General features: G+C 35.4%; 1 protein-coding gene across 5 annotated transcripts in view; it reads left to right on the plus strand.

Moving 5' to 3' along the window:
- Positions 1 to 10,358, plus strand: part of VCAN (versican) — a 102,778-nt gene extending 92,420 nt beyond the window's left edge. For all 5 annotated transcript variants that reach the window (XM_084882176.1, XM_084882178.1, XM_084882175.1 and 2 more), the window contains 3 exons: positions 3,368 to 3,512; positions 8,038 to 8,220; positions 8,368 to 10,358. In XM_084882176.1, the coding sequence (XP_084738302.1) occupies positions 3,368 to 3,512; positions 8,038 to 8,220; positions 8,368 to 8,495 (456 nt within the window). In that variant the 3' untranslated portion in view covers positions 8,496 to 10,358. The remainder of the gene's footprint in view (positions 1 to 3,367; positions 3,513 to 8,037; positions 8,221 to 8,367) is intronic.
- The last annotated feature ends 1,397 nt before the right edge of the window (positions 10,359 to 11,755 follow it).

Below are 11,755 nucleotides of genomic sequence, written 5' to 3' on the forward strand. Positions count from 1 at the left end.
AATAGATTTTGATGAATAACTTTGGTCTACTCTGAGTTTTTCTTAGTATCAGGAATGGTTCAAAATGGGTTTTCTGGTTTATGGAGACAACTTTCATGTGAGAAAACTGCACTTAGATGTTCGATTTTGGCTAGCTTTGTTTTTTTGTTTTGTTTGTTTGTTTTGTTTTTTTAGTCATTTTATGCTTTTAACAGCTGACTTGCCTGAATCCAATGGGGATGGGGGCGCAGAGAGAAAACAGTAACTGAGAAGTTACTAAATACAATTTGCAATGATTGTCTCTTTTGCCACTTTTTTTAGAGGTAGAAAATGCTAGTCATTTAATTGGAACTCTAAAGAACAGTAACTTTATCACATATTTCCTCTTAATAAGATGCTAGTTTGTCACAGAGCATGTAGAACATGTTCCTTCTTACCTGGCTTTTCTCAAATCAACTATTTGAGTTTCATGCCATAGTTTTCTCTGCCATCAGAAGAAAGTGGCGATGGAAAGTAATTTAGGTTCCTCTTTCTGGTGTATTGATCTAGTCCTGGTCTCTGGGATAGATGGCAAGAATTCGGGGTTTGGGGTGGGGAACATGAGTCTCTGAGACACAGATAAACAGGGGGTAAGACTGATCAGCATTTATTTTTTTTTTCAATGAAGGTAAAGTGAATTCTCCCCAAATCATGCTAGCTTTCTGGAATAATTCTTAGTTTTCTTATCCAGCCCTAGAGGAAAGTCAATCCAGGCTAACTCACCCAGGATGTACGCTTATAATCCCAAGTGAAGGCGGGAAACATCCATATGGGAGTGGTGCATTTTCTCTGTCATTCCAAGAATCTTTATTTCTCTGTGCATGAAGCCCTGTGTGTGTGTGTGAAGGAGGCTCTATTACATCTTTCTAACTCTGAACTGCTTTCCTGAGGAGAGATCACTCCCTCACATTTAACTGTTGTGAAAATACACACACACACACACACACACACACACACACACACTATTATTAAACCTAAAGTCAAAGATTTATATTTTTTTGTGCTCTTTCTCCCTGCAAGTGATGTTAAATAAGACTGTAAAGCATTTATGAGGGAACAAAGAAAGTTGTTCAGAAAACTGGAGTTCCCTTTGCTAACTCTGTTTGGCAATAACATGGGGCAGAATCAAAGCATCCCGGCCAAAATAAATCTGCACAATGGAGCTATCAGATATGAGGTAATAGTGTGACATGCTTGTGGGTATCAGACATTCTTGTAAAAACCGCAGACCTAAAATTTGGTCCTGCACCATTAAGCCACAGCTCTGCCAAGCAACAACACAGAACACACGTTTTAAATCATTGTTGCAAGCCAAATGTAATTCCCACCAAAAACAATTAAATCTTTTACCAGAGGGCTGAGTCTGGGCAGCGTGCACCCTGAGAATCTGAATCTCATTTCAGTGTGAAAATGAGATGGTTGTTCAGATCAGGAGGACATGTCAGCTGCAAAACCCAGGGCAGTCAGTGACTCTAACGTGAAGGGATACTGGTTGAGGTTAGATTGAAAAAGGGTTAGCTAAGAAACCTGTCAGTTCTTTCTGATAGCTGCAGAGATCCTTTCACAATACTCATTTTTAATTATTAGAAACATAATTCACGCTCACTCTAGGGAAGTAGGAAAGTATGTAAGGATACAAAAAAATAAAATAAAATTTCAATCTCAGATCACCCAGATATAAACTTTATAACATCTTATGGCATTTCCTTTTGGCCTTTTATACACACACACACACACACACACACACACACACACACACACGCACACACACGTGCACACACACACAGCTGCGTCAGAAGACACACATGTGCACACACACACACAGCTGCATCAGAAGGTATGTGTAAAATTGGGATCATTGTATGTTTTTAGAGTTTTTCTTTCATTGTATGTTTTTAGAGTTTTTCTTTTGAATTTTAACTTAACACTTCAGTATATCCCGTCCCTTTATATATATATTCTTCAAGGAGAGGATATTTAATGGTTATACAGTATTCCATTAGTTTGGCTATACCCCAATTTATTGAATATGTGTTCACTCTACAGGTTGTTTCCTATTTACTAATAGTATAGATAGTATTTTAGGCAAAGTGTTGCTCAGCTATAATTACTTTGGGATGGGATTTTAGAAGCGGAATTGTGGGGTCCAAGGGTAGGAACTCTTTGAGGCTTTTGATATGGATTGCTAGCTGTTTTCCAGAGAAGTTATTTACTTCTATCAGTTGCTTCTAGGATTGCCCGTCTCACCCATTATTAGCCAGCAGCAAGAAACACCTTCAATTCAGGGTAGGCATAGGTAGAGGAGAATGCAACACACTCTGTGATTCATTATTTATAAGTGTCAGATTATTTATTAAACAACACCAGTATGTGTCCAGCATCGTTCTTGGCATCTAGAGTATAGTATTAAATAAAAGAACTCTAAATTCCTGTCCTCAATGAGCTTATAATCTACTAGCGAGAAAGAATAAGATAAATGAATAAATCATGTGGGATGTTAGACTATAAGTGTTATGAAGAAAAATAAAGCAAGAAAGGGAGATGAGCAGTGTGGGTAGGTAGGGAAAAGGAAGGGGAAGCATTGTACAGACACTATTGGGATTTTTGTACATTTTCCACTTCTGAGGACATTTTCTAGTTGCTTGTAAGAGGTTCATTAAAAGTAAGCTAGAAAGTACTGAGCTCCAAAATCTAAATTAAATATTTAAGATGGTCTGGAATCTTTGATTATAAAAGGTATTAAACATAGATTTTTGTTATTTTTAAGACATTTCAACTTTTTTGTTTATTATTTTTATTCTACCTTAATTAACCTGTTAAAGACAGGTTAATTAACAACAATAATAACATGATTAAGTTATTAAAGTGAGCACTGATTATATATTTAGAAATGTAGAATAAAATTCCTCAGCTATATCTCTTTGACAAAGGGAAAAATACATAATTGTTGAAGAGAGACATTGAGATACATACATATATTATCCATTTAAGTATAAAAGTCTTTTTCTTTACCACCAAAATCACTTTAGCTAGATGGTTAAATTGAAACTGTTTAGTCCACATGTCATGTGTCAAACACAAGGCCCGCGGGCCAAATCCAGCCCGCCAGGCCTTGCAATGTGGCCCGCACCGCGCTGTCATCACTGCACTCCGCTGTCAGTTTATGACATTGTCAGTTTATGACTGTTCAGTAAACCATTCGGCCCGCGATTTAGGCTAGATTTTAGATTTTGGCCCCTTCTCTGATTGAGTTCGACACCCCTAGTTGAATTTGATTATGACTCAATGCCACTGTCATGCTTATAATATGCTACTATCAAGTAGTCATTTTCTCCCTCCACTTTTGCAGCAATATGAGAACTGGAGGCCCAACCAGCCAGACAGCTTCTTTTCTGCTGGCGAAGATTGTGTTGTCATCATTTGGCATGAGAACGGCGAGTGGAATGATGTTCCCTGCAATTACCATCTTACCTATACTTGCAAGAAAGGAACAGGTAATCATTACCTCATTAATAATGTCTAGTTAATCAACCTTTTCATTATCAGGTAAACTCAGGAACACTAAGCTTCCTTCTTTAAAATACGAACTGGATATGTCATGTGCATCATCTCTTGTTGCTCTGGAATGTTTCATTCTTGCCATGCAATTGAAAAGTTTGTTTTCTGTAGTGTTGACACCATAGATTTCAGGTGCTGAAGATAACAATGTAGTATTTATACAGAAAAATTACCTCCATGTATCTTTAAAAACACAAACACACAAAAATCAGCCAACACAAGGGTTGAAGACCTGTTTATTTTGATGAAGAAAGCATTACAAAAATTGATTGTCAACATTTCAAAATTGGAAGATGCCATAAAATATAGATTTTTTAATTTTATTTTTTTTTACTTAAAGGAAAAAAACAACTGGTACCCATTTGACCCTTTCAAATTTGTCCGTAGATTGAAGTATTGGAGCTGAAAAACCTCTGCTCTCCTCAGTGAGGGCTTTTCTCAGGTCTCTCGGTTTTTAAATGCCTGGTCTCTGTAGACTTTGAGTTTTTTAACCATTTCCTTAGAAGCTTGTTGTATGCTTATAAACCATGAAATGGTTGAATGTCCTCTAGATTCAATAAAGTAAAAACAGTTGTAATATAAGTCCCATCATGAGGAAAATTGCTTAGTTGACATTAAATAGATAAAGTTAAGAATGCTGATTTTTTAAAAATGTGTTGTGTTTATCACTGACCAGTATGTGTGAATTTCTAAGGCATTCTGTATAGACTTCTTCCTTAAACAAATAGGAATTCCATAAATATTTTTAACCTGTTTTCAATGGTGTCAAAGCATGAATATTTAGTCCCTAGAGCTAGACCTCAAGTAAGAGTTCAAATTACAAATGCAAAATATAAAATCCATTTGATTTTTTTTAAATATAAAAATAAAACTACAAATTCACGCTGTGTAAATATTTTAGAAAACTTCAAAAATGAGAAATGCTATTAGAACAAAGAGAACATTAAGATACACAAAGCTCAGATAAAACTCAACCATTATTTGTGATTACTTTGCTCTTCTCTGATCTAAAGTAGAATTTGTTGTGGATAGCCTTTCCACATGAGCCGCTTTCCTGCCTTTGTGCATTACCTCAGCACGTCTGCAATGAGACTTGTGAAAATAGCAAATCAAGTGTCTGTTTTCCCTGCTTGTAATGTAAGAAGTCTTTAATGAACTGTTTGTCTTTATCCAAATGTCATGTTTGCATTCTCAGATTTCCAAATGGCCCCTGGAGTCATGCTTTTCATTTTATGATGCTAACATTCTGATATTTGCTATGTTAATTTTTCCTGTAGCAAGGTTTCCCAACACCAGCACTATTGACATTTTGGGTCCAATAATTCTTAGTTGTGAGGGGCTGTTCTGGGCATTGCAGAATGTTGGGCATCTCCTCTGCCTTCTTCTCACTGAAGGTCAGTAGCATTCTCTCCACTGCAAGCCCCTCTCCTCTGCTCTGTGACTAAAATTGCCTCTAGAAATTGCAACCATCCCTGTGGAGGGAGAGGAAGAAAACGACTCCAGGTTAGAACCACTGTCCTATAAATTAAAAAGGATTCACAAAACCAGCATCACCATTTACATATCCCACTGGGGAAAGAGATTCATAAAATGTTGGCTCTACCTCGTTAAAGGAAAAAACAAACAAAACAAAATGATCTTTGTATTTTATCTCCCTATTGTCTGTTTTTTATTTATGTGAATTTAATTCTTTGTTAATTAGTACTCTGGGGAACTATGTGAATTTTATAAATGTCTATAGACTTTTATGAAAACATACTCATTTCTCCTTCCAGATAATTTAGGCATCTTAAAACATACAGACCAAAATAGTTCTAGTTTCAATTAAATACTCATAAAGGAGGATTATAATATATACACAAGGCATATTTATATTTGAAAGAACACTTCAGTGAATACTATCCACAGTTCTCTGGAGATCCTGTAGCATCTTCCAGTCCCATCTATTTACTCCCCAATTCCAACCATCTATGATGACTTAGTTCCTTGTTTTTCTTTTTGGTATTACCACATATGTTTGTATGGGTAAACAACACATTATTTAACTTTGCAAATTTTTAAAATTTATATAAATGAAATAATACTGTATGTATTTTGTGCCTTGCTTTTTTTGGTCCAGTATTATGTTTGTGATCTTTATCCATGTTGATGCATGTAGCTGTATTTCTTCATTTTTGCTGCTGTCTGGTATTTCATTGTATGACTATATAACATTGTATTTACCATTTCTCCTGTCAGTGGACATTTGGGCTATAGTAAGTATTTTTTGCTATTGTAAGCAATGTTTCTGTGGGCATTTTTGAACTTGTTCCTGGTAGACTTTTGTGAGCTTTCATAGGGTATTTTTCCAGGAGTGAAGTGCTGAGTCATAGGATATACGTACCATAAAATTTACTAGAAAACAGCCAAATTATTTTCCAAAGTGGTTGTACCAGTTTGCAATCCCACCAGCAAAGTGTGAAGGTCCTGTTATCCCACATCTTCGCCAACATTTGGTATTATTGGACTTTGAAATTTTGGCCAGTCTGGTGGGTATAAAATGTTATTTCTGTGATTTTAATTGTATTTTCTTTCCCCTTAATATTATTTCATACACTCATAGGTCATTCACGGATTTTCTTCTGTAAAATTTCTGTTCATGTCTTTCACTTATTTTTTAAAATCAGTTGCTTCTCTTTTATAAATTGATTTGTAGGCGTTCTTTTTATATTCTGATTATGAATACCTTGACAATTAGATATTTTGAAAATACCTTCTCCCAATTTTTAGCTTGTGTTTACTCTTACCTATTTTTTGATGAACATAATTCTTCAATTAATTACATTTTCCTTTATGGTTTAAACCATTTTTCATCTCAAGAAATCTTTACTACCTTAATCACAAAGATATTCTATGTTGTTTTCTAAATGTTTTATAGTTTTTTGTTTTATGTTTATATATTTAAGCCATCTAGAATTGATTTTCCTTGTATTCTCCGAGGTAAGAAACCAAGTAAACTTTTTCCATAAAAATACCCAATTGTCCAAATGCAAAAGCTACTTTTCCTTACTGCTTTGCCATGTTGCTTCTGTCAAATATCATGCTTATATGTGTGGATCTACTAGTTTATCTGCTGTCCTTGCCAGTACCGTACTCACTGAACTATTTTCCCTTTCATATAAGTATTCATATATAACTAGTTTTAGAGAAATCTCTACATTGCTTTCCCCATAATTATAAAGATAACTTCTAATTTGTCAACATAGCACCAAATTAAGTATAATGAACTATCTAGTTCATAACTTTTCACCTTCTATGTCAGTTTGGTCTCATTCTATCTGATAGTATCTGAACCTTGGTATAGGGTTTTCATAGTATAATAAAAGAAGTGCAGGTATCCAGATTGAGTTATCACTACACCACATGCACTGTGTAGTTTATTAATTGAAAATGATATGTTATTATAGAAATCTCTGCTTTAGGAATTTGTGAAGATAAAATACATGTACAAATATTTCTAATTTCTTAGTTATATAGAGTATGATTTTATAATCCATTTTTAGGTTATGTCTATCTGAGTGCAGGTCTTATGTGAGTGAAAAGAGATGCTTGGATTGTGTTTCATTAAAGACAACTTTCTCTGCTAATTACAAATGTTAATTTTTAAAGCATGTCATTTAGAACAAGTACACCAATGTTGAATAAAACTTTAAGTTCAATTTCAGTTGAATCAATTTGCCCAGCCTCTTGAATTTTAGATTGTAAGGTTTCTTTTACTTTTGTTGCTTTTTTATTATTTACTATTGCTAAGTTTGTTGATATTTAGAATTTTTATTATAAATTAAAAATTATAAATTTTCCAAAATTTAATCTTCATTACCCTTCTCAATAATTTAAAGTTTAAGATAATTATGAAACTGACCAGGAATATTAACTCCTGATTTTCCCTTTTTTTTCCTCATAGGGAAGTCAAAAAAGGGTAAATAGAACCAGAAATACTTTATTGATACTTAAGAGTCTATATTTGGCCATGTTTTACCCATATTTTGAAACTATGACGTTATTTTAGATTTTAAGTATTTTTAGGGAAGTGACAGTAATAGTTAATTGTCACAAATTCATCATTTCTCCAAGTGAAGATGGGGAGTAAATAAAAACTTTGGGATAGTGATGAAGACAGTACCACCTGGCCACATGAAACTGGTACTTTTTAATTTGGAATTTTTCCAGAAAAGTGACCATTTAGCCTCATGGTTCTTTAACAAAATGCAATCCAAGATGACATAATCTGGAATTCAAACGGGGCCCAGAGCCTCAATATTTACTTTTTTTTCTTGAATATTTTCAATTTGTGAATTCTAAGTGGTAGCTTTTTACGATGGTGCCAGATTGGTTTCGTAAGGAGTGAAAGAGATAAAAAGAGACTCATACTGATGGAAATATTTAGTTTCTTTGGAAATAACTTGATTTACTTTTCTTTAGTTGCTTGCGGCCAGCCCCCTGTTGTAGAAAATGCCAAGACCTTTGGAAAAATGAAACCTCGCTATGAGATCAACTCCCTGATTAGATACCACTGCAAAGATGGTTTCATTCAACGCCACCTTCCAACTATTCGTTGCCTAGGGAATGGAAGATGGGCTATGCCTAAAATTACCTGCATGAACCGTAAGTGGTACTTTACAAGGAATGGACAACCGTGCAATAACGGCTACTAGACACCTTCATTTTACAGCTGCGGTTCTGGTAGTTTAGGGTATGGAGCAAGTAATGTTGTTGTGTTTTCTTTCTTTCTTTCTTTTTCCTTCCATGTAGCATCTGCATACCAAAGGACTTATTCTAAGAAATACTTAAAAAATTCCTCCTCATCAAAGGACAATTCAATAAATACATCAAAACATGATCACCGTTGGAGCCGGAGGTGGCAGGAGTCCAGGCGCTGATCCCTATAATGGCGAACATGTGTTTTCATCATTTCAGCCAAAGTCCTAACTTCCTGTGCCTTTCCTATCACCTCGAGAAGTATTATCCGTTGGTCTGGATTGATGGATCACCGTCCAGTCAGTTGGGGTTGCTGCGCTCCCAAAACATCTTCAATGAAAACATTGGCGTTCAAAAAGAAAGCACGTGATGTGAAAGAGAACAAGGGCAGAGAGAAACCATTTGCAGCCTATCTGAGGTCTTCAGTCTTCTGTTTGCCTCCAGTGCAGACCGTTCTATAATGTGTACCAGCCTACTGTACTATTTAAAAAGCTCCATTTCAGCACCAATGGCAATGTAAATAAGATGATTTAATGTTGATTTTAATCCTGTATATAAAATAAGAAGTCACACTGAGTTCTGGCATATTTAATGATGATTATGGAGCCTCCAAGGTCTTTAATCATTGGTTTGGCTGCTTTGGGTAGTTTGTTTAGGCTGGAAATGGTTTCACATGCCCTTTGCCTGTCAGCAAGACTGAGGACGGCTTTTCCTGGACAACTAACAAACACAAAGTCTTGTAGGCCACACTGCACCATCTCAGCCTTAGCTGCAGTTGGCTTCACGTGCTGCTGAAGCCTGGCTAAAGGGACCTGATGGGATGAGGGACCGCAATGTGGAACTCTTCTTTGCTGCATTCCTTTTCCTTCACTTACAAGAAAGGCCTGAATGGAGGACTTTTCTCTGATCAGGAGCATTTTTTAGGGGTCGAAGTGCTAATTATTAACTCAACCAGGTCTACTTTTTAGTGACTTTCATAACACTAACTTGCAAGGTTCCAGATCAACACATTTCAAATGGATATAGACCCAGGGCTCTGGAGGGTGGGGAATTGTTAAAACAACACACATTCAAAGAAAGAAAGTTTGTATATATAACCATTTTAATCTTTTATAAAGTTTTGAATGTTCATGTATGAATGCTGCAGCTGTGAAGCATACATAAATAAATGAAGTAAGCCATACTGATTTAATTTATTGGATGTTATTTTCCCCTAAACCTGAAAATTGACATAGTGTGCTAGTTATTTTTCAGTGTTAGCCTTTGTGCTTCTCTCACACAGTTTGGAACCATATAATCTTAGGTACTTTGTCCCTGATTCAATAATGTGATGGATAGAATGCATCAAGTGTTTATTATGAAAAGAGTGGAAAAGTGTATAGCTTTCAGCAAATAGTGTTTGCCAATTCTAAGCAAGGAGCATATATATATATATATATATATATATATATATATATATATATATATATATATGTAACTAGGTGTATGTGTTAAAATGTCTTCCTATCACTTCCCACCCATTTTCTCCTCTTTATTTGAATAAACTGACTGCCGAAGATGACTTTGAACTATATTATCCACTTAATTTAATGCTTAAATAAAAATCTGTAATGAAAAGAAGGCATTTAGGAGTCTTTCCCTAATTTCAGTTAGAACGATCTTGAGAAAAGTAGACAACTTATGAAATGCAAACAGCAAAGGAATAGCCCCGACATTGATTCTTTTCAAGAAACCTTCTTTGGCTGAGAAGGAACCACAGTGGCTGCAATCATTCACAGGGTCTTTGAGCAAGTTCCCGGTTGTTGCATTAACTAGTCCACCGCCGAGTGTTCCAGAGCCACAGTGTGTGGACCTACTAGGTTTTACTTTTCCCTCTTTTATTACAATGCACAGAATACTTCCTGTATTTATATTATACCATGTATAGTGTAAAATGTGAATGATTGTGTGTGTGTTTTTTTTGTGAATGAAATTCTAAAAACTTTGTAACTTTTTATACCTGCTTTTGTTTCACCAAAGAAACCTAAAGTCCTTCTTTTACTATACTGTGACTGGTCTGGTTATTTACAACTTTTAAGTCCTGATGTGCACCAACAATTTTACATTTCTGGTCCCATCACATGAAAAGCTGCTCACATGAAGTGATTGTGTGGCTAACAGAGAGATGGTTATATATGTCCCTGACATCATGATTCCAATACTGTTTATATCTACACACCTATGCTTTAATTTCAAGTATGAAAGAAATGTGCAGTAGGAGAAGTGATAGCTTAGATTTATTAAATGCTTCCCGTGAACCAGGTTGAGTGTTTTTTGTGCATGTTCTCCCAAGAAGCCTGTGGGAGAGGAGCCGTTATTCTGATTGACGAGGGTTCCAGTGCAGAGAACTTAAGTCATTTTCCAAAGTTACATAATCACTTTGAAGTGGATGCAGGTAATCTTTAGAGCCTGAATAACATTCTCAAGAAAACTATGAAATATACTGTTCCAAATCACACATTTACAAGGTAAATTTGACTGGTTAAAAGATAATATCTAAGTAATTATCAGAAGATGTCAAGTTCCTATCCATCCATTCCTTCATTTTTCATTCATTTACTATTTATTATGTATTTACTATGTGTCAGGCACTGTATTAGGCCCTGGAGACTTGTCAGGGAATGAGTTCAGTCTCTGCCTACATAAATTTTTATACTGGGTACAACCTGTGGGATTTATTTTACAGCCAATTCTATCCACATCTTTATTGATAACTTGGAAGAACAAGTCTATTATATGCTTCGCAGTGGTACAGAAGAATAAAGAACAAAGGTGAGCTGAAGCTTATATCAAGGATTCCTTCTGGGAACGTCAAAGGTATATGGAAAGTAAGGCAGGAATAGATTCAGAAAATAAGAGATTCCTTTCCTTGCTGAGCTTTTCCTTTTCATGTGCAATCTGTCATATATTTTACACAGAACTTGAAACACAAATTGCCCAAAAGAATATATAAGAATTTGCATGTTAATAATTTCATCAAGCAAATATTTATTGCTCTAGGTGCACAGAATACAGACTGTGAGATGTTCCATCACCCAAAATACTGGACAGAGTGAGAAGTTTAAGGAGCCCTGCACTACTCAATGTCAGCTAGAGATGGCTTTCTATTCATGTCTAAAAACAAGGTTACCTGGAGGGAAGGGGGGAAAGAATGTGCCCCTACATAGGTGGCTATTTAAAAAGAGGTGACCTTTCAGGGCAACTGAAATGGAAAAGAGGTAAGAGAGATTGTATAGGGAAGGCACATCATTTTAATGGGATAACAAGTGAAACTTTGTCAATCTTAACTGAATTTTCAATACTGTGCAGGAAGTAAAAACTGAATTAGCCTTGAACTAAAAGCCCAGAAGTCATAAAACATGTAAAATAAAGTTATGGACAGAAAAATAATGTAATAGGTCAC

The sequence above is a fragment of the Pipistrellus hanaki genome (genome assembly GCF_964339955.1).
Source record: "Pipistrellus hanaki genome assembly, chromosome: 4".
Classification (NCBI taxonomy): Eukaryota; Metazoa; Chordata; class Mammalia; order Chiroptera; family Vespertilionidae; genus Pipistrellus; species Pipistrellus hanaki.